This window comes from Chaetodon trifascialis, chromosome 4 (genome assembly GCF_039877785.1).
Source record: "Chaetodon trifascialis isolate fChaTrf1 chromosome 4, fChaTrf1.hap1, whole genome shotgun sequence".
Taxonomy (NCBI): domain Eukaryota; kingdom Metazoa; phylum Chordata; class Actinopteri; order Chaetodontiformes; family Chaetodontidae; genus Chaetodon; species Chaetodon trifascialis.
In genome coordinates this window covers 26247584-26272128 of record NC_092059.1, presented here as the reverse complement: position 1 = coordinate 26272128, position 24545 = coordinate 26247584, and the positions used below count along the sequence as shown (strand labels likewise).

General features: G+C 39.7%; 1 protein-coding gene across 1 annotated transcript in view; it reads left to right on the top strand.

Moving 5' to 3' along the window:
- Window positions 1-2661: 2661 nt before the first annotated feature.
- Window positions 2662-24545, top strand: part of LOC139330497 (uncharacterized) — a 104391-nt gene continuing 82507 nt past the window's right edge. The window contains exons 1-5 of the mRNA XM_070961431.1: window positions 2662-2903; window positions 10046-10087; window positions 13341-13414; window positions 15715-15783; window positions 16301-16403. Coding sequence (XP_070817532.1) covers window positions 2759-2903; window positions 10046-10087; window positions 13341-13414; window positions 15715-15783; window positions 16301-16403 — 433 coding nt within the window. The 5' untranslated portion in view covers window positions 2662-2758. The remainder of the gene's footprint in view (window positions 2904-10045; window positions 10088-13340; window positions 13415-15714; window positions 15784-16300; window positions 16404-24545) is intronic.

Sequence of the window (24545 nt, the reverse complement as noted above, 5' to 3'; positions counted from 1 at the left end):
CTATTGGAAATATACTGTGCTGTATTAGCATTCCAGAATGTGAAACAGCACAGAAAGCTCTGAGCTGCTTTAAAGTCAGTGGACACAAATTCACTCAGCCAGTCACCATTTCCAGGAACGAACAAGTTAATGATATGCCTGCTATTTATTTTAATCACCAGCTTGAATAGTCTTTGAGAGAAAACTTGCATTGTTGATTGATGTTTGTACATTTTATGAAACCGGTGTATATTATTGTCTACTATTGTATATTAATACTGTCACTGTGGCACAAACTTAACATACTGTAAGCAGCAGTCCTAACCAGGTATTCCTGCAGGTGTCATGGACATGGCCAATCACCAATCAATCAACCATGTAGGACTTTGCTTCACACTGTGTAGCACTGACACAGATAGAAATGTGTTACGCAGTCCGTTATTTGATTGTACCATAACAATACATTTCTACAAATTACTGTCATGTTGAAAAGTGACTGTGATTCCAGGTGGCCTGATGTGTTACAGTATGAAAAGTCTGCCTCACAGCATGAATCTCTTGCATCAGTTTTGGCTATTTGTTTTATACTTGCATGATAATACATCCACGTAGAATTCCATTATACGCTCATTATTGTGCTATGACGTCATGCAGTGTTAGACTGCTGTACATAATTTTCTAAAGTGGTTCTCAACCTTTTTTGTTGTTTTATTATCTCTTTTTGGTTGGATTAATTAATGACTAGGGTTAACTTAGAGGGTACAGGCATTCGCTATTTTAACATTAGTAAATCATAACATAAATTGATGATTTGCAGTACAAAATGCATCATTGCACACCCTACCTCTCCAGAGGTCTCAACTCACAGGATGGAAAATACTTGACTTGGTTGAACTATGAGTTTACTGTGTACAGTATTTATTTGAAAATTTGGAGTAGGTCGACATAATATGCAATGTTAGAAGATTTTTTAATAGAATTAGAGAAAACTGGAAACTGCTGTATTGTTGAATTTGCACAGAATTCTGAATGTTCTCTGTGATGTTATTGTTTCAAATGAATTTTCCAAATGTTTGCATTTACCCAGAGCTAAAATCTGTATTCGATTATTAGTTTTCGGAATTGTTTCGGACACACACACACCATAAAAAAATGTCTTATTTGGAATCATTTGAAAATCTACGAAAGGTTTGCAAAACAGAACTTTTATATGAGCTGACTCTCAAATTGAACACTGTTGTTAATTGAATCATCTGATGGTTCAGTCTGGCCTGGTTTGTGTATGCATGACATAATAACTTCAGTAGCTTATGCAGGGATTTTTCTGGCATGTTTTTCTGTCCTCTAAACTGTTGAAGTCTTGTTGAATTTTTAATGCAATAAAGAACATTTTAAGCATCTGCCTTTGTTCCTCCAGACAACTGGAAAGAAAAATCTCATACATTTTGACATAATCAGTACAGCAAATATCTGTAATTCCAGCAAACACTTTTGCACTTTCACAGCAGCTAAAAATTTGTTTTATTTCTGACTCTAGTGGATTAATTTCTCACTGTGCTGCAAGACTATAGAAGTGTATGTCAGTGCACCCTGATGTCAGTGTCTGACCAGACCACACTAGACTGGTCAAAGGTGCAACGTACTACTGCAACCAGAGAGTGTCTCACTGGAATGAAGTCATTCTTAATATAAGATATAGGATTGTTTTTCACAGCCCATTTTCTTTCACTAACTATTCAACTAACTACTCAACAGTAGTAATAAGAGTGCTGGTTTACAATGATGTGTACTTTGTAACGTTATTTTGGATCACCCTGTTTTGATCCCTTAGAAAGGGTTGTTGAAGGGGCTTTTTTGTAACCAAGTATTTATTTTTATGTCATCTATTTATTGCAAGCCTATCCACTTTTCCATGTTGATAACAATATTAAATGATAATTCAAGAGATATTTAGAATAGATGAAAATGTGCGATTAATTTGCAATTAATCACAAGTTAACTATGACATTCATGCGATTAATTGCGATTAAATATTTTAATCCATCCATCCATTTTCTATGCTGGATCGCGGGGGGGGGGGGCAGAGCCTATCTTGGTTGTCAACGGGCGGGAGGCGGGGTACACCTTGGACCGGGTTAGGGTACCCTAACCCTAACCCTATATATATATATATATATATATATATATATATATATATATAGTATAAATGTATATACGTATAAACGTATATACACACACACACACACACACACACACACACACTGTGTATATATATACACAGTGTGTGTGTGTGTGTATATATATATATGTATAAAACTTATTTCTGAGCCCCCATACTGTTGTGCCCAGTGAGATCAGTGGACCAGCACACTTCATGTTTATTTATACCTCATGAGTTGCATTAAAGTTTGAAATAAAAATGGCTGGATGTGTGTTGCTGCTGATTGTCTGTGAACCATTAGCCTTGCTGGACTTTCTGGTTTAGTGATTTGAAGTCTGCCTTTTGCATATAAGTCGCCTGTATAATTTGTTACTGTGGATGCTGCAAGTGACCCAGGAGATTGATCCCTGTCTATATGCTAAATTTATGATTCCCATCACCCACTGTGAGCTACTTTTCATTTAGTGCGCTGATGCTTTGCGACGCTCATTCACAAAGCGTGGCCGGGCGCGCGCAGCATCCGGAGGACCGCGCGCGCTCACGTGTCGCGAGAAAGCGAGAGGGGCGGGAGCGGAGGAGAGAGAGGATGAGGGGAGGGGGAGAGATAGGGTGTTCAAAATGATGGCGACCGCCGCAGAGGAGATAAGAAACCAAACAAGCCCCTGTCCCGTCCCCGACAACAGTCTTAGTACTCTGTCCATCAAAATTACGCGGAAAAACCAGGATAGACACTGGAAGTTGCGGTTTATTTACCTGCAGTGCTGTGAGTACCGACACACATCACGACGTTTAGAGGCAAACACCGGTACAGGCCACATAAGCCCGCTCAGGGAACACTGAACAGTTTGCTGCCTCTCTATATTGACCGACATGTGGTTTCTAACAGTACATTTGTGAGGAAGCGATGCTCCATTAACATGTTATGGTGGGGGCGGGGGCGGACGGAGATACAGCGCTCGCGAGGACAAACATGGAGAACTGAATAATCTTGCTGATGCTGCAATAAACATACCCTACCTAGCAAAACATCAATGAGTCATTCGGATTTACCTTTTAATCGAGTGTGCGTTAAATGGATCTGTTAGTGCTTACTTATTGCAATTTTCATTTTCATTTCTTTTTAATGACTTCTCGTCGTACCCATTTCTCGCGCGAACTATCTCAAGAAGTTGACACGTGAAATACCGCTTGGCTTTTGCCCTCAATGACACCTGAATGCTCGCTAACAAGTAAAACTACTACTTACTACTTCAGTTTCTAATGTTTTCCAATAAGCTAACGTTTTCACTGTTGCTTAAGTTAAGCCAGTGAGTCTTGAGCAGTTTGTTCAGACAGTGTATGAAGTTACACATGCTTGAGCTACTTTAGCTCACTGCTTTCAGTGTGTTTTTAACTGTAGTTAAAGTCATTGTTGTATTATTGTCAGTGCAGCAAGCTGTTGTCTCAATCTTTCTGAAGTGATAGTTTGTGTGCGTTTAGTGGCTGAGACTGTTGACGAATGATGTGACAATAACTGCTGTTGAAGTGTCCTTTAGCAAAGACCTTAGACTCCATGTGCTCTCGTGATGCTGTTCAGTGACCACCAGTCGACAGACCTTTTTCCCAGAGGGAATTAACCACTTTACAACTAGCTTAACTGACTTACTTTGTGTTGCATAGTATTGCGATGTTTGTCAGCACAATGGTGCATTATAGGCTTTTTCATGCAAAGCATTTTGACTTGTCACTGTAGGAAAAGCACAGGTGTAATTAAGCTCCTTCAGTTTCAGGGTCCAGGTATTGTTCGTGCTGGCTCACTGTCATTGCTTATGAAGACACATGAACAGAACAGAGCCATCATTAAAGTTGTTTGTACCACCTGTGCTCTTCCTGCCAGGAACCTCCATGAGCTCAATGGCAGAGCCCCACTTGAAGGGAACAAATTATATGACATGGCCTCCGCTACTTCTCGTTTATCTCTGCAGGATTTTAACTGCTAGGAGACTCCAGGAAAAACAAAACAAGGTCGAAATCTAGTTTATGGCTGGACCGTGTACAATCAGTGTCTGTAATGTAAATTCCTGGGTATTAAATGTTTTTCTGGAGTGGTCCCATTAGCATTTGTTCTTAAAGTGTATTGAATTCGCGTATCAGATGACATGTGAGGTGAGTTTTTGTCAAAAAATGATTAGAATTCAGTTGCATGAACAGTATTTTCCACCCACTCACATCTTAAATGTCTGATTTCAAAGAGAACTTATTCAAACTATGCTAGTTGTCTGTTGACTCCCCCTGCTCTCTCATTGGTCTCTATCTGTGGAGGTCTCAGTTTTCTCTGACTCACTCTGGTTTGAGTGTTTTGTCACACTGATTGTTACTTGGGTTGCTTTAACGGTAGGCTCTTCCTCATGTCTGAGCACATGGAAAGCTGTTTTTTCTCATGCTTTGCTCTCTGCTGGCCTGTTCAGTGCCTAACCGCTGCCTCTGTTCCTCACAGCTGCAGGTTTTATGTTGTTTTCCAGTTTCGTTCTCTAATAGGGACTATTACGTAAGTATAGTACTCTCTGTGCTGGCTGTGCGTATATGAGGTGTGATGTGCTATTGTGCTGTGATGCATTGCAAAGGTATGGACTGGTTATTGATTTCTCATAAAATGAGTGTTTATGCTTAGATGGGAGAAGCCTTTATGAAACAGAAAGTTTCAGATCCAGATTCGAAGCACTGGGCCCCACTGGTTCCTCTAACCAGCTGAGGAAAAGGCTGTTGTTGGGGGCCGATTCTTCAGCCTTATACACAAACTGCGACCGAGGTTGGAAGCATGTAGTACATGGGTGTAGACTAAAAGTCTTCAGTGTTGCATGAGGGTTGCACTTATATACTAATAATACTAATAGTCATAGAATCTGGAGTCGGGGGGTTTGTCCACCAAAGCATTTTTCCCAGCTAAAAATGCTCAGAGCAGAATATGCACTCAGTTCCCCGACATGATGCTGGTGTTCGTAGCATAGTGCATTTACACATGGCGCTCCCACTCTTTGCGCCTATTCATTTTGAAAGAACAACAGCCAATGGTGATGCCCTGCTGTTGCAGCCAAGCCAAAAATACCTCCTTGGCCCCCGATAACGTCTTTCCATGCTTTATGCATTGTGTTAGAGCTCTAACTAAACATTATATCAGCGTTTCACATGTTGATTTTCTGTTTTTTTTGCTATTTGAAATGAATAAAATCTTATTTCATTGTTGAGCTGTGCACAGTGCATTGATTCGCTCAGCCCTGCCTTGCCCTGCTCTCGCCATCTCTGTCTCTTAGAAACACACTGACAACAGACCCCTCTGTGATTAGCACCTCATCTCTGTGCACACTGAATCAAAACATGATCATGCGCAGGAGGAAGGATCGTTGTTGGCTTTTACCTGCGGAGAAGACGACTGGCTGAATTCCTGATTAGAATCAATCTGGAGTTCTTGAATGGTTAGCGTCATGAACACTTCTGCACAAACTTGTCTTAAATTGAGACTTTCAAGTTTCAGGCTTTTTGTGCTGTTATGGTTGGAGCGGCTACGAAGGAGGAAAAACTCAGTACTGTGTAATTTGACACAAAGTGAAGAATGGAGCACTGTATATATTTGTTATTTGTTTGACATAATGTCAAACAATGCAGATGGATTTATTATTATTATCAGTTATTTGTCACAGAGTACGTGACACCTTGGATACAGAATTATTTAATAATTAATTTAAGAAAATGTGGGTGTAGGGCTGGGCGATTTGGCTGAAAACTGTATCACGATGTGTTTTGTATCGGTTGATATCGATAATTATTGATATTTTTTATGACCTATTTAAAATAAGGACCAGGAGAAAAATACATTCAATTTAAACATTTTTATTTTAAATTAAACTTTCCTCTGATTATAATCCCCTCAGCTATCAAGGCAGAAAGGAAAGGAAATGTCAACACAACCATGGAAAACACTCAAATAATAAATGTCAATAAGTGTAAAAATGTAAACAGAGAGAAACCTGAGAACTTTTTTTCTGCAGGTTTAGTGCAGGAAGTTCACAAGCTGATTCACCTTCTGCTGAATAAAATGTTTTCAAATATGTGCAGTGTTTTGGAAACATAGCAGAAACTGAGGTGGACTTGACATCTGTAACATACAAACAAACAAACATGATACACAGTACAGTAAGATTGACTGAACTATAAAACCAGCCTAGACATTTGAACAACTTTAGTCACTCTTCTTACTCTAAACAAACATGAACTATTCAACTATATTTTTATTGCAAGTGTGTTAAAAAAAAAAGCACACGTAAGAGATTTATAGTTTACAGATAATTTACAGACCACATTGGTCTGACTACGGTCCGACTTACAAAATCCAAAAAACTCCATACTGGCGAGCTGACTTTCCCTGTTTTATCGACAATTTCTTCGCTCGCTGCAGCGCTCACTTTCTATTTCTCATCACACTCCTCGCGAAGAATCAAACACGAGACAACGAGACGGCACAACCGAACGTGATACTGTTACATGATTGCCGTGTTAGTGTGTCACTCCCACTGATCAGTGATTACTCCCTACGGTGCTCAGTTACCTGAGAGTTACCTTTGCAACTTCTGGTTTCTTCCGACGAAGAAGAAAAAAAAAAATTAATGTTTTATTGAACTCAGTTTTTATTGATATTGATTACGAGTCTATCGCGAGACATATCGTTATCGTTTTATCGCCCAGCCCTATGTGGGTGTGTCTCCTTCCATCTGCACATTATGACTAAGAGGTGCCAGACTGAAGGATGCCGAAAACAAAGGACAAATTGTTGCGCGTCCAAATCAGTCTATGAAGGTCACTTTGCCCATGTTTCCATCTCAGGCTTAGAATCCTGTCTCTGCCTGTAACACAAGTTATTGAGTCATTATATTACATGCCTCGGCAGCTGTGTGAACACAGACAATCCGAAAAAGATTATGATGACATGTTTAATTACTGACACCATATGTCCCTTAGCCATCTTTAGAGGGGTGGTGGGACAGCACAGAGGAGGATTGAGAAGAGAATCATGAAAAATGATCAGGCTGATTTAGAATGACAGCTTATTTCTAGTGATGATGGCAGCTCCGTAGAGTGCAAGTGATGGATTTGAATACAACAGAAAAGTGACCTGCCTCGTCAATACAACTATCAAGCTGTGGTGACAGAGGGGCTGGTTGATGGTGTTTATTGTCATCCTAATAAAGGGTCTCGCAGCTGCATTACAGCGTGTGTAAGAATTGTCTTTCTGGAAATCTGCAGCATTGTATGTAAGCACTTCCATCAAAGTAAACCTTGAGGAAAGATTTTCTGTTGTTTTCATTACTGACTACACAGGCATGACATGAATGTACCACTGACATAGATATGGATTCACAGGAAGTAAACCAAGTATCAAGTATCAAGTAAACCATGTGTATTCTGCAGTTTCCTTATTGTCAACAAATGCTTCGACAAGACCAAAAGCAACAATGCTAACCCTTCCAAAGTTTACCACCGGAAAGTGGTAAGTGGGGGTCCAGTATTTACAGTTGAGTTTCTAAACAAAACAGTCAAAACTGATTTCATTTTGGAGCCAGTGGGATTTTAGATTTTTCTTTTTTGATAACAAAAGTGTGACCAAATTAAATCCGTTCTTTGCCCTTTTTTTCTCTAATAGTCTCTATCAGAAATGCCCAAGATAATGAGGCCTCCCACACACAATAGTAAATGCAGGTAGTGATACACTCATTGCTATTTTACCTCTGTTCCTGGTCCAGTGTTTAAACCTTCTGAGATTTGCTGTTTTCACTAATACTGTATTCAGGCATTCCCTTGTAAATAAAACAACACATGGCTTCAGTAACCAGGAGGAGTTAGGGGCCCACTTATAGGTGGCAGTAGCTGCTAATGCATGGCCTTTGTGTTGTGATGTAGCATCCCTGTTAATTTTCCCTGAAGCTTAATTCGCCTGACATTCAATTTCATAAAATTTTATAATTTCTTCTGACTCTGGTGGAGGCCCTCTCATTTCAGGTGAAATAGGATACCTAGTTAGGGAGTTGTCAGGGAGTTTTTTTGTATGGATTAAAAAAAAACTATAACTTGCTAGTTCATGAACTTTGGAGGCATTTCAAGGTCAAGTTTGTCACCGTTGGATGGAGTCAGGCTAGCTGTTTTGCCCTGTTTCCAGTCTTTATGCTAAACTAAGCTGATCAGCTGCTGGCTGTGGCTTTAGAATTGCCATACAGACACAAGAGTGGTATTGATCTTCTCATGTAGCTCTTGACAAGAAAGTAGATAAGCATAATTCCCAAATACATTTCTAGTTATAGTATCAATCAGATCATATCAAACTTGGGCCATATTTTAATAGCTTTGGTCATTTTACTGATCAGTAAGTATCCCATTACACTCCTGAAGGGGATAATTTCAGACCATGTTTTTAGACAGTTTTAGTTTATTCTTCCAAAGGGGGAAATGGCAAAATAGCACAAGGTTGTTAAACATTACAAAACACCACTGGCAAACAAAGAGTGTATAAAACATGGACGTAGTCTCTGAAATTCTGAAGAGCCATTGTGAAGCTCAGTGATAGTGGCTTTGCCCTGACACCGCCAAACTCCATGTTAATCAAAAAATGGGCAAAGAGATGGAGCTTGGTGGGTGGAGCTGAGGTAAGCTGAATGAAGCCTGGTTGCTAAAACCTAGCAGCTAGCTGTCACTCAAAATGACTATGCAGTTGTCATAATTGGGGAAATGAAGCCATACAGTTTTTCTACCAAGCTATAAACATGTTTTTTCTGCTCTAAAATTGTGCTTTTTAATATGGGCATCTATGAGGATTGACTTGCTTTAGGAGCCAGCCTCAAGAGGCCAAAACAACTTTGATAGAAAACTACAGACTGCTGCACAGAACTATATGCAGTTTGCATAACATCATTCTGTAGCTGGAAGGAATTGTTTTAAGGCTGGCGAGGTACTGCAGAGTGGGGCGTCAGTGTTCTTTGCTGTAATGCTGGCTTTGAGTCTCAGAGCCATTGCAGTGAGGTCAGCCAAGTTGGTTGTGTGAGAATGAGTTATCTCAGAGATGATGTGTACAGTTTTGAGAAATGTATTTCGTTCTACAACTGTGAGTAAATTGAAAAAGGAGATGGAGCAGTAGAGAGGGACCGGTACAATGAAAGCTCAGCTGAGGTATCATGGCTGGAACTAACTTATTTGAGTTTTTGCTGCCAGTACACAGTAGACTTTCCATGGCAATCCAGTTTATGTCTGCTGTTCTGAACTGTCCCTGACCTGGAAATTGAAAGTGTCAATCAATATCCTGGGTAATTTTAAAACTAGGAGTTGACACAAAACCTCTTGAACACAGTCATGACAAAAATTGAACAGTGTGTCCCAAAGATTGCTGTTGTTTTTATTGTTGCAATGTTATTATAATGTAATTACTTGATATTGTAATGACATTTATCGAATTACAGAAGTGCTGAAGTCAAGTGACATGGACTCATCTCAGACTCTACTTTGACTTTAATGCCAGTAATTTATGACTTCACTTGGAATTAAGCCTATCGATAGATGTCTTAATAACCTCTTTAAGCCCCAAAACTAAAAAATATGCTATAAAGAGGTGCGCAAAATAAATCTTCATTTTCTTGAATGCTTAAAATCAATCATAGTCTAAGCTACCAATCATGCCACACAGGTTGGATTAGGGTTAGTTTGTTAGCTTGTGTGAGTTTATGATAGACACCAACACGTCCCACCTTAAAAGAGCCTTTGTCAGTCCTGAGCAGAAACTTATTGGACACTTGTTCTGCACAGCTATTGTTGGTAACAAGTTGGTCTTAATTGCGTGACTTTTTGAATACTTTGATTGATCTGACCAAGTTTTATTTGTCTTCTTAGATTTCTTGACCATTGCAACAATACTGGGAACTGGAATCTTAGGTGAGTATACTTCTGTTTTCTTACCTTTGTAAGATGCATAATCACACAAGACATCATGTCTATGGAAAATTCTGGCTGTGTTTGAAACCATCTACTACATCCTACAGACAAATGCAGTATGTACTACATACTTTTTCATAGTAGTATGCCGTATAAAACTGTCCAATCAATTTATTTTGCAGTATGCTAGGCCAGACAATTGGAAAGAGCCAGATTCAACAGCATTTTGTTGCATCACTGAAAAATACAACATGAGCTGAAACTCGTTCTCCTGGTATTTCTGTTGCTTTGGAAGTGTAACATAATCCTTGTTTTCCTTGCTTCAATCACACTGGGCGCCTTTTCATAAAACTTGTTGATTGATGGTATTATTGTGTTAATGCTCATGCTGGTTTGGTCATATTGTTAGCATTTCCTTCTCGGCAATAGCTGTATAAGTTCAATAAAATATGTCAGAAATTAATGTAATGACAGAATAATAGCAGTACAATAATTAAAAAAATATCTTTCAGTTGTTGGTCTGGCTTTCCTCAGCCACTGATTAATGGAGCTTCTCAACTCTGAAAATGTTTGGGCACTTTTTCAATTCTTCATCAATTTTCAAAAAACTGTCAGTGTTCAAAATCTACACAGTTGATTTCTTGACACCTACTTGTTGTTGAAGGTGGTTGGTTGTTGTGACCGCTCCAGTGCTTTGCATTGTGGGACACAGTGGGCGAGATAGATTGGTCTGAGTACATACTGTTAGCATAGTGGATAGCCAATAGGGGAAAAAATAATCGCCATTTAGGTTTGAGGATCATACACATGGTAACTGGTTTGAAGAACAGTTGACCAGGTGCTAAAATTGGGGAAAGCACCCATCTAATGACAAGTTGGATGTGTGGAACACACAGCTGACAGCTTTTGGGGTTTGGGAAAGACAGAATTGACAATTAAAGGTCTAGTGTGTCAGATTTAGCGGGATCTGTTGGCAGAAATGGAATATTATATTTAGAGGTCAAATGATTAATTGGTTTGGCTGATGATCGTCGATAGGACATTTGACAAAATGTTATTGGTGGAGCATGGCTCCGACAGTGGCTGATGCCTGTGCAGCTTCCATCAATCACTTGGGGATGAACATCACTGTTTTGCATGAAGTTAATGAAAGGTAACGTTGTAGAAGACAGATTAATTTATAATTATGAGCATGATAAGAGTGTTGGTTATAGTATGGCATTAATAACACATCAGACTGAAGAGAACTGCTGCTCTGCCAAAAGTGAGCTCTGTTTTGTAGTGCAATGCTGGTTAGTCTTAGTGTTACCTATAAACTTGATCATTACAGTGAACATCTTTTTAAACTGGCACAGGCACAACTCTTAAGAAGCATTGTAAGTTCAGAATAGGCATGAGCAACATAAAGGTCTTCGCTTTGCTCGGCACGTCCACTTTGAGGTTGTAGAATGTGGACCAACATGTAAACAACTTTAACATGTGACCATCCCACGCAGACGAGCAGCAATCCAATGTGAAGCAGCGTGAAAACCCACAAAGACAGCAGGAAAAAGTTATGTCCACTGTTCCAGTCTCTGTGAGTCACATATGTCGTCCTCTGTCGTTATCTTGATGATTAAATGTCCAGCAGGGTCTCTGCTATTCCCTCAGAACACTGACCGACTTCTTAACTTTGCGTTAGCTTGTAGCAGGAGTAGTCCACAGTGAGGACAGAGCAGTTAGAACATTAATCCCAGTAAAACTGAAAAGATTTGCAGTCTACAAACACACAGCCACCAGTGTAACGCTGGTTACTCTTTGCGTTAACTATAAACGTGATTGTTAACACTTTGACTTAGAGTTCAACATTTATCCAGTTTCTAATAAAATCTAATAAAAAAGACTGTTGATTTCTGACAGTGTTCAGCAGAGTCCACCATGTTGCACCACTATGTTTCTCCAGTAGCACTCAACGCACAAACCAAACACTTTCTCCAGAGAGTGCCTTTCATGTATTTTTTGAGTTCTGTGGTCACCGCAGCTTCTCCTACACCAGTGTTTCTCAACTCCGGTCCTCGGGCCCCCCCGCCCTGCATGTTTTAGATGTTTCCCTCCTCCAACACACCTGATTCAAATGAGTGGCTCATTACCAAGCCACAGCAGAGCTTAATGACCAGCTGATCATTTGAATCAGGTGTGGTGGAGGAGCGAAACATATAAAACGTGCAGGGCAGGGGGGCCCGAGGACTGGAGTTGAGAAACACTGTCCTACACGCTTGTAAGGGGAGGGTGAATGACGGAGTATTTAAGTTGGTTGTGATCTGCAACCTCACTGCTAAATGCCACTAAATCCTACACACTGGACCTTTAAGAGTAAATAGTAAAATCAGTATTGGAAAAATAAGACTAGCTGGGTTTACATAATATGCTTGACAGCCAGGTGGATTTGGGGAACATACATTTGATGACAAACTGAATGTAGAGTACAGGATGACTGGTTAGAGTTGGCCAGCTTCATTAAGGGAAAACACATTGGATGACAGAGATATGGCAAACACTGAAAACAAATACTTGGTGAGTTAGATTTGTGTAGCTTGACAGCCATCCTCTTCACACTTGATGAAATTGGACTGATGGGATTTGGGGAACACGAGAATCAGTCAGATATGGGGAACACACTCTGAGCAAGATATACATTACAACATATTTTGGAAGGTTATTGTACTGATTACTGAATTGTGATTCTGCAGGTGTGTGGCATGTTTCACTCAACTCATATGATGGTAAAAACTTTGATGATCTATATTTATTCTTTCTATTGGACTCCCTTTTTACATTATGAATTCATTTGGAATATAATTAAAGCTCTGTCCATCTTCTGGCTTTCATTGGCAGAGCAAATTTAACTGTGCTTTATGAAGTGTATTTAACACCAGAGAGATTTTTGTAGAGCTGGAAATTACATGGGACATTACATTTAACTACTTTGTTTGCAGCAGGGTCTTCATGTAGTTCTACAAAGGTGGAGCCCTTCCAAGTTAGCACTTGTTCAATCACTTAAATGTCATATTGAAATCAGCACTATCCATAAAATTTTATGGTAAGTTTGAGCCAGAGCAGAAAGGAGTGTCTGTGAGGGAGAAAGACAAGCAGACAGTGATAGACAGGTAGGTCGATGCACTGACAAAAAGTCAGATGTTGTCTTAACACATGTCTTCAAATCAGTTTGGGTGGGAATTGAATTCAGAAATGTTCACATTGTTTCAATTTCTAGGTCTTCCAGTGACAATAGCCCATGCTGGACTGGTGCCTTTCCTTGTCTCCTTTCTTGTTGGTTTCTTTGTTCAGGTGAGTAACACATACCTCAGTGGACTTTTATTTTCTTGAAAGACAAGATGTGGTGAAATGAGCGTAAATCAGTCTTAACAGTCTCCAAAAAGAGATCCAGTCACTAAGAAAGATGACACTGAGAGAGAGGTCAAAGGAAACAGCATTTCCTAGACAGGGGGCTATTCTGTTCAGTGTCTGGAGGATAAAAGAAAAATCGTACCTCTTATATGTCCCAGGCTCACACTTTGAGCAAACACACTTGAATTAATGGTATGTTTCAGCCAAGACTTTAACTCTTGCCCCAGATTTCAAAGATGCTACTTGTATATAATAGTGGGCATAACCTTTATAATAAATCAGTTCGAGTCAATTTATTATCCACACCCAGACATTTTCTCCATGAGAAAACAAGGAAACAATGTGATAGACTGACCTATCACACTCAGGAATAAGACAGCAATTACTGGAGACTGAGTACTGGTGCCATTGTCTAAATTTGGATTGGATCAAACAGGAAGTGAGTGTTGCTGTAATTTCCTGTATGTACTGTTTTCCCCCAGATTTTATTAAGTAGATAAAGTAAATGAAATGAAAAATGTATGACTTCCTGCATGAACTGCAAAGACTCCTGGCAACTGTCCCTCTTGACTGTAGCTTTCTGTCACTGCCCCCTGCTGCTACCACCTGCCCTCACCCACTTTCCAGGCGAGGCACAGTTCATCCCGAATAAGCCTGAACGTGCCTGTGTACAGGACTGTTGCACTCACTTACAGTGGTGGAAAAAAGTTTTCGGACACCCTTAAAATTTTACACAGTCTCAAATATTATCATGACATATTTGTGGAAAAATCTTTTTTGTGTTTCAAAAGGTGTGGTTGCAATAGACAGACACAACAAATACAAATTATATATTTTTTTGTTTATTGTTTATAAGAAAAACTAACAAAACTAAATTCTGGACAGTTTCAATATGTCAGTTCTCAACATTGCTGGAAAGCCAAAAAATAACAGAGAATGTGTTCAAAACTGAACACAAACAAACAAACAAAAAATAAAAAAATAAACCATCACATCATCAAATTAATATTTAGTAGTCTTGCCATTAGCACGCAGTCGAGCTCTAATCCTGGCTGGCATGTTCCCCATGAGCCTTTCACACTGTTGAGGGGTAATCTTGTCCCATTCCTCTTGAATTACTGCTTTTAATTCTTCTAAATTCTTTGGTTTACACTTTGAAACAGACCTTTTGATAATCCACCACAGATTTTCAGTGGGGCTCATGTCCGCGATTGAGCTGGCCACTCTAAGACCTGGATACTGTGCTCCTGCAGCCAAGTTTGACTGGCCCTGGATGTGTGGCAAGGGGCATTATCTTGTTGAAACATCCAGTTTTGACCTCGACGGAACAGTGCACGTGCAGAAGGGAGCATATGGGTTTCGAGAATGGCACAATACTTGGCAGAGTTCAATCTGCCATCACAAACAGTGAGATGACCAACACCAGCAGCACTCACTCACTCCCCAAACCATGATACTGCCTCCACCATGCTTGACAGTAGGTACTGTACATGCTGGAGATAATGCTTTGCCTGGCCTTCTGCGTATCTTCACATTAGCAGGAGGAAGATAAAGCTGGAAACTGGACTCATCTGACCACAGAATCTTCTTCCAGTTCATGGCTGTCCACTTCTTGTGTGCTTGGGCCCAACGATGCCAGGCTAACCTCTGTCTCTCATTGATCAGGGGCTTCTTGACAGCCTTGTAGGACCTTAAGCCACGATCTAAAAGTCCGCCACGCACAGTGCGGGTGGAACACTGGACACTAGTTTGGTTTGACCACTGCTGCTGAAGCTCCTGTGATGTCATTCGGCGGTTTTCCCTGCACATGCGGATCAGGATGCGGTCAGTTCTTGCTGAAGAAACCCTTGGACGCTCAAATCTTGGTTTGTCTTCCAAGTTGTTGGTTTGTATTTCCGCAGAGTGTATCCAACTGCTGAAGGACTGCATCTGCACTTCCTGGCTATCTGGCGGCAGCTGTACCCTTCACTGGTACCAAAATGACCCAATACTAAAAATTTCTTTTGTATTTTTATGAAACCAATCAATTTTTAGTTTTTAATGGCTTTTTTAGGATTTGTTTAGTATTTTGGCTGTGACTCTACTAAAAGAAATAGCACTTGAAGACCTAAGAGTGATTCTAAATGCAATATTTCACAAATGCATGGGGTGTCTGAAAACTTTTTTCCACCACTGTATTTTCCTGTTAGACCCATTTCAAAGACAAAAATTGTGGATGTTTTCCATCTTCTGTCATGCAGGCCTTGCTTATTTACCTGTTTGTGGAGCTTCTTCAGAAATGTCAAGTGGTGCAGCTGGAATCTCTAAAGGTAAACAGCTGAACACACCCTGTAGCCACATTTTATTTTTTATTTTTTGGCTCCATTTGTAACACTGAGAGCAGACTTTGACACCCAACCTCACTGAGGAAAATAGAAACTATTGGAATACACTCATGATGATGTAAAACAGTGCTGGAGCTTGTTTACGGAAGACTTTAGTGAATGAAAAGTTGTCATAGCAGGAAAATAAAACAAAGTGAGTAGCAAAACCGAGAACATGGAACCAGCTCAGCTAAGTGGAATGCAGTCACTTTAATGTTATCAATTACATCTGATCTTGTCCTGCTATGACAAGCTGTAATGTCTGCTGTGGAAAAAGCCTGTTTTAATAGCATATAATTTACAAAACATGCCTCTGACAGCTGAAATTCTTCTTGTGATTTTGTTTAATACAGCTGGTCACAGTGTCTCATGGTAGAACTCATGGATATTAGTAATAAATGATGACAGATAACATGGAGAACATTTTTCAGTGTAGAACTTGATCTTTCTGTGTCGACCTTAGACAGGTGTGGCAGAGTGTATTGTGATGGATCAGGTGGGTGTGGAGGATCCAACCCCCACAGAAGAAGAGGATGAGGATGATGAGAGTGAAAATGCAGAAGCAGGTAACAAACCTTTGTCTTCAGCATTTCTTCAAAATTGAATCACCATGTTAATTTTATTCACCTGCCAAGTTTTGAATGAAAATATCTTGAAGTTAAAGAAACAGTTCAATGTCCCAGTTACCTGCCCTGTAAGAATGTGATTGATTTGTGGATTGCGCAGATAACTCCCTGGAATTGGTCTGATTAATACAGGAAAAGAATAATGCAGTACACAAGACACCTCTCTATTTATTCTGCATCTATTGAGTAGTTTCCACCCGTCCGAGCCTACGAGGACTTCGTGTCACTCACCATTTATTTTCATTTGGTGCTGATCAGCCAACAGTTTGGTGAATCACAGACCTGCAGGCATGCAAACAACTGATATTCCAAATTGTTCACAATATTTCATTCAAAACAAGTTGTTGAAGTTGAAGAGCTGTTTTGATCTATTTATTTCAAGCAAAAATAAGTTTAGTTACAGTGCAAATATCCTCACTGTTGCAAAACACTGTTTTGAATTGCTCCATATTGCACCATAACCTGCTGCATCGATACAGGGCTCATTTGAATTGTATTGATCTGTTAACTAGATGTTTCGGATCACTGATGGCATAGTGAGATATAAATCAAATAGGTCTCTGTTGGCGAGATACACAAACCTCCTCAAGCGTAAATTGTAAAAATCAAATTGCTAAGCATCATTTTGAAGCATTAGCCAGAAGAGAATACTGAGGGTGATGGCAAGTCACCAGTCATTTCCCAGTCTGTATATTACTGTATTTTACTAAGAGGCCTCTGTGTTTTTTGTTCATTTTAATGTGACGTAGATACTGTAATACAATCGCAGTACCTCCTCCATGTTTCCTTTTTTCCTTTATAAATTCAGAACAATGCATTTCCAAAGCACTGTTTCTGTGGTCAGTGTAATAATCTTACCTGTCCACATTTGGATTTGTAAATGAGGAAAATCTCCAATGCCCCCTTCCATTTAGACATGAGCGCACATAGTGAATCCTAAAATCACCATTAGGCAAACACTTGCTTTGAAATATGAGAGCAGCAAGGATTGAGTTAAAAAGTTCCTACGTTAAGTGACTACAGTCAGGTGATCAGAATCAGATACCTGGTTGAAAGTGAAATGCTGTGAACATCCCTGCATGATATCAATGGAAACACTAAAGGCTATTCATTAAGTATGAGTGAGCCTCCTCCCATTTGGTGAGATACTTGCACAAACCTTTAGCCTTTCTTGGCAGGTGCTCCCTCCCACATTCATCTTTCTTCTACTACTTCTTCGTCTTCCTGTTTTATTGGCAGGTGCCATTTGAATGAGTGACTCATTGTCAATCGATGTTACAACTGACTCCTGCTGTACTGTACCGGACGGGAATTTAGCAAACACATCAAACAGGCGGTTATGACCCCAGCCAGCTTTTTAAGGTTAAAATACAGGAGATTTATGGGAAAATAGGAAAACAGCAATAGAGAAGGGTAAAATATGAGAGAAAGTGCAGCAGGTTGGTGCACTGATGGAATTAATGCAGTGGGAATTAAAACAATACTGAACATACCTTTATACTAATTCAGTGCCCCCTTAGTATTTTTTTCCCAAACTTTATGAGCAAGGGGCCTTTATATGTCCGTGACAGCCATTATTTTAAATGCTACTGTCTAACTTTTTGTTTTGTTTTCCGTTTTGTTTTTACTCAGTGGTGTCGCATTTGTGGTAACAATTCAATAATTATCACGCCTCAAACACTATGTAGTGTTAAGTTGTTTTTATACAAAACCCTTTAAAAGGAAAACAAAATTGGAACATAATCGTCCATTCCAGGGAGCATTAGGCTTCATTATGTGCAAAGAGTGTGACTGTGTGGTTTGGTTGCGCTTCTGTCCGCTGGCTCTTCCTCTGCAGTTGCATTACATTGTCACCAAAGGTGCACATTTTTCCCACTGTGTGTGTGGGTTTGTGTGCAAGCACCAGTGTGGCTCGTCCTTTCCCTTGGTTTGGATGTGCAACCAGCATGACAAAGCTGTCTTTTATATCCTGAATAACAAAAGATGATTTTCTTAAATGTGAGATGGTCTGCTGAATAAAAATAGTGCTCTAACGTTTTGTTATTTAACTGTCTAGGTTCAATCTCCCCTGCACACCTGTCTAATTGTATCATCTCCATTCCAAGTGTTGTGTGGCCAAACACTATCCAAATATATTTACACTTTCACACCCTTGGGGATATCAGACAATGTGCAGTAAACCGTGATTATTGGTGAATTAGTGATGAGGCTTATTTCAGGCTTATCCTGTTATTTGCTAATTAAGTGTCAAGCTCTCTCTTTAAAATTCTGAATAGGTAGACATACATGCACACACACATAACTGCCTGTTTTCACAGGTTCATGCAGAGACAGAAACACACATTGCACATTTCCACAATCAGTGACATTAATGTTTAACTGTGTTTTCTAAGAAATGCTGTCACTTGATCACCTTAAATAAGACCTCTGATAATGGCTGCATATGTAACTTTCATCAACACATTCATCAATCCATGGCTGACCTCTCCAAGTGCTGCACATATGGACAGGGTCAGTCATAGATGGGGAAGTAAATGCTCCACTGTTTGTTTAAACTCTGGAAATGGGAAGGAGTGACAGAATAACAGACTGTGCAAGTGCTTAATTCAGCCACCTACTGTAGCTTTGAAGCATATTATGCAGTTAATGGTTTAATTATACATAAATGAATAAAGAGGCCCTTGAAAGAAAGCTGACTATAACACATATTCCCCAAACACACGGCAACTCACGAGGCTTTGTCTGAGAATACCTGCTTCATATTTACTAAACTTTACTTTGATCCTTTTCATGTGACGGGATAACTCAGAGTGTTTGAAACTTTTTTTTTTTTTTTAACTTGTCCGGTTTGCTCAAGTGTAGCCTATAAGCAAAAGCAATTTATGGTAAAAGCTTCACAAATCATTAAGAACTGATTTATAATTATATGGACCAGTGGCTTCTGCTAAGCTGCTTGGGCTATGCCACTGACAAGGAAAATTATATTGTATAATGGCTAATTTGTTGTCTATGTAACTTGCCATGTCTCATTTTCAGTGATATGCCTCATGTTCGTAGGCTCATGTCCGTGTTTTGAGAGTTCTGGTGCTTTTTCGTTTCTGTCCATCTTGTTACCAGCGGCAGTGACACGGCTGACGTTGTTTTCGGCTTGTGTGTGTGTGTGTGTGTGTGTGTGTGTGTGTGTGTGTGTGTGTGTGTGTGTGTGTGTGTGTGTGTGTGTGTGTGTGTGTGTCATCATGGCAAATTGTGGTCCTGGGGCCCGTTGCACAAAACTAGGATAAGGGATTAAGCCGGGATATGTTGGTTATCCTGGCTCAACTTATCCGTTATCCGGTTGCACAAAAGCAGGATAGCGGAAAGTGGGATATGTTATGGGATAAGTTACCATGGAGATTTATTCTGTGGAGCTAGCCTGCTCCAGACCAGGCTAAATTCCAGAATCTATTTAATCTCATCCCTTGTCTCAGTCAGCAGTCATCAGAAATGGAAACCAATAGTTATTCCTCTGACCACTACACATTGTTATCACATTCAACTAGATCCACTGTCATTATTTCAACATTGACACAAAACATAAGCATCATTCATTTCAATTTTAATCAATTTCATTAATTTCAGTCATTGTAGATAAATGATGATTTTAGATGATGTTGCAATCATCAGATAGACAGTTTCCCATAGACTATATATGAAATACACATCCAATATAAATATAAATGCACATCAAGAGTAACATGATGTTCCTTTATTGAGTAAGGATAAATCAAAGCATCAGTTCCTTTCCAAACTGAAGTCACACAGTGACTCTACAAGATAGAAAGCACAGAATCAAAGCATATTATACAACACAAGAATAAATACACATCCAACGGTCTGTATATAATACACCCCACATGTCTGCACACAAATAAATGCAGGAAAAATCCGTACACAACAAATGAACAGACAAATGAATGGATGCAGGGGCCTGCAAGCTTGTGTACAGCACAAACATAAGAGGCCAAATCAATCTAACTTGATAAGATAAGATCAACTTTATTCATCCCAAAGAGAAATTATGTAAGAGATAATGCCCGACGAGGTGTCCATTATCATAAATGAATGGACGACGCGGAGGCGTGAACCGTCCAAATGCGAAGCTCCACTTATACCATGGTCACTTAAGAAAGAAATAAATATTAAATCAATTATTAATACGTTAATGTTGTTTTTTACCGTTAAAATTGTAATTTTTTCCACAAGAAGCAGCTGAGTGAACTCTTTAATATCTCTCGTTGTGACGCGTTGCCATGGTAACCGGCTCTGGCCGCAGCTGTTATATTAGACCTAATCAGTGGAGGGAAGTGACATGATTGCTAATGTTATGTTACGTGATACAAAGTATCATTTCAGAGGGCAAGTGCACCTCTTACCGCTTGTGTGTGTCCAGAGGATGATGTGACATTTTGTTTCAAAGAATCAAAGTCCACAGATAGTTTCCTAAACCGTTTTTATTGCAAGAAATATTATCCACCATTCACTCTGATCATTAAATGTGTATCAAGCAAGTAAGTCTATCCTAAATCCTTTTTATAAATATTATCTACCATTCACTCTGTATCAAGCAAATAAGTAAATAAGTAAGGTAAGCAAGTTTCTGTTGCCACGGTTACCAACTAGCGTTTGAGCCAGCGCAATAATTTAGAACAATCAGGCCATTTGATCGGAACTTTTTTTATAGGTGTCCTATAACACTTTTTAACGGACACCCTGCAGCCAATCAGAATCGAGTATTCACCCAGACCATGGAATAACAAGGAGTTATACAGTCTGATGGAGTTACATTTACACAATTTCATTTACATTACATTACATTACATTACATATTTCAACTGATTCATAATCAGAGTACAACTACGTTTTTGGAGATGTTAATCAACTATTTGGATTGTAATTGTGATGTTTCAGCGGAGCAGTGAGTGGGTATTTGTGCGCTACTTATGCATTCAGGCAGTCTGCAATACTTTGCCACGCTTTCTCTTGTTTTATAACTGTAGCAGTGTTGCCTTTCTTTTTAATTTGGTCCTTCACCTCCTCGTAAGCCTCCATGAGGACTTCTGCCTCCGACGGGGGAAAGTATGCCACTCTAGTTGCCATGGTGAATCGGTGAATCTGTGATCGATGGCGGGGTCTATTTGAGGAAGCCATGTGCACATACTTATCCAGGATAGGTTTCACCTGGCTTGTTGCAACCAATTAAGCCTGGACGCTCATGTTTTGGATTGGTTGAACTCAGCTCAGTCACTTATCCTGGATGTCTTAATCCTAGTTTTGTGCAACGGGCCCCAGGAGACACCAGGAGCTACCACAGACACAGATCTGAGTTCTTTGCCAGGTGTTTATGTGTCTGTGGACAAATTTTGTCCTTGTCTCCTGCTGAGTAGAGAGCAGAGAGTTGTCTTCAATGTTTGACAAATATTAGCAAAATAATTTAGGACAAACATATCAAGAATTGCACTGATTGCACAGACAGCGGGCATCCTCATTAGATGGGCTGCTTTGGAAAAGACTGCTGGCAGCAACTTGCCGATTGTGCAGTGAGCATTAAGAAGTGGACTGAAAGTGCTCATTTTTCCACATATGCCACACAGGTGTGATGTGCTTAATGAATGAAAGAATGGATGAATTGTCTTTATTTACATTGCGCTCTTTACAGCAGAGCCATCTCTAAGATGCATTGCAAACACACTAAAACAGACAAGGTGTCAAAGTGTCACGCCAATATCATATAAGGAAAATTGTTAGCTATGCCTCAGCCTCACACGGCATTTTTCAGGTTGAAATGTCCTAGAGCTCTTTTGCATTTTTTGCCATAGACCAGTGATGCAAGTGTAGCAGGTAATTGCACTCGTTAGTCAAATATCAATAACTTGTTAATATTAGCCAGATGGATTAACCAATACACTGTGGCTATGGGCTAGAATCGGCTCAGAAGTCTAGATGCGGCTGCAGGAGCTAGTGATCAGCAACCAATAAGGACGTCGGAGGTAGCAAATTAGTACAGGTACCTTGTATTTCAAGTGTGTATGACAACCCAAAAATATTTACAAAAACAAAAAATAAGGGGAAAAAAAATAGAAAAACCCAGAATATATACAAAAACTGCAGTTATGGCAACCGGTTAGAATGTTACTTAAGTGCACTTGAGATATGGCTCAGTTTGGTTCAAGATTCAACACAACCGCATACAAAAGTTCACAATGAGAAAATAAATGTATCCCAAAGTTGCTTGCACACAATCTTCGTACTGTCACAACAATCCATGAGGGTCTGAGTGAGTGTTCATGAGAATTGTCCTTTGAATATTGTCCATTAGGGGGAAGGGATGTGAGTGGAGTTGTGGCAGTTTAATGAGAATTGCGGGGGCAGGCTGTGACAGCCTCCTACCAGACCAGCAGGGCTGTGATGCTGTAGTGCTACAGAGGTGGTTGGCTCCCAGCCGCGAACGGTGAAGTCACTCAACACAAGAGTAGGCACTTTTGATCCTGTAGGGACTTTTGATTGCTCAGGTGGCTGATGTTCAATTTTTGGAACAGTGGAAGAGGCAGGATGAAGCTGTGTGATAGATTGCTGTATTTGCGACATCATTTCTCCAAGAACCACCACATAATCTTTTCCAGACATTCTTGCAATTTTTTTCAAGTCAGACAAATAGGCGTCAGTCTTTGAGCCACCCAACTTTGATGAGTAAATTTGAGATAAGTTTTGAATATGAAATTCATTGCCATCGTCAGATACAAATGTGTATGGCAATAACAAGGATAATTTCGCTAATGAAGATCCCGACACGTATTCACCCACGAGCATATGATGAAATTCCGATGAACTAGAATCAATAATTTCAGTACGATTAATGTCACCATATTGCTGGAGAAAATCAATAATTTCAGTGGAATGATGCTCAACCGCCCCATCCACTAGGATGGCATTTGGAATTTTTATCCCGAGAGTTCCAAAAATTTCCATGTCAAGTGGAACTGATGAGGTTGAATATAATTTGTTTATGTAGGTTTAATGATCCAATATTAATTGCTGTACCAACCAACTCCTGGCTAGCTCGCCACCAATGTAGCCGGTAATTGCACTCGTTAGTCAAATATCAATAACTTTTTAATATTAGCCAGATAGGTTAACCAATACACTGTGGCTATGGGCTACACAATTGGTTGGGTGCGGTCACATGACTGAGTGACGTGCGGTAGTGACGTCGAGGGGTCAGAGGGTGTGCAATAATAATATTAAGGCAGATCTTTTAACCTGGGTTACGCAAGCTAATGTCATTGACCCAAATCTTTATATAAAAAAAACCATTTTTAAAAATAAAACATATGATAATATATATATATACATTTATCTGACAGTTATTTTGTTATTAGTTACTTTTCAGATGAAGATATGTTAATATGCTTCTTATAATGCATCAGTTGAAATAATACAATATTTAACAATATCATTTTTGCTTTTCATGGGGCGGCTGTGGCTCAGAAAGTAGGACAGGTTATCTTCTGATCACAGGGTTGGCAGTTTTATTCCCACGTATTCCTGTCCACATGTTGAACTGTCCTTGGGCAAAATGGTAAACCATCCCAGCCACTGGGGATGCGCAAGCCATGATTTTACTTGTTGCTGATCCCAAGCCTGGATAAATGAGCAGTGTTGCGTCAGGAAGGGCACCCCGCATGAAAAGCAGATGCCAAATCAAATATGCAGATCATACAGTTCTGATTTCTGTGCCGGGAGGGCCGGCCCCTGGTTTGCCAGCGAGATGGAAACAGATGATCTCCTGTGGCGACTCCTTACAGGGAAAGAAGAAGATTTTCACTTTTCATACTTAATGTACGGTTTGCTGACAAGTATATCTGTACTAAGTAAAACTTGGAATGCAGGACTTGTTACAGTGTGGTATTGATACTTTTACTGAGGTAAAAGGTCTGTGTACTTCTTCCAGCACTGCTTTTACATACATTATAGATCAGAATTTGTGTCTACTAGCATAAACAAGCCATTGTTGTTTAAGCATATCAGACAAAAATACCTCTTCCT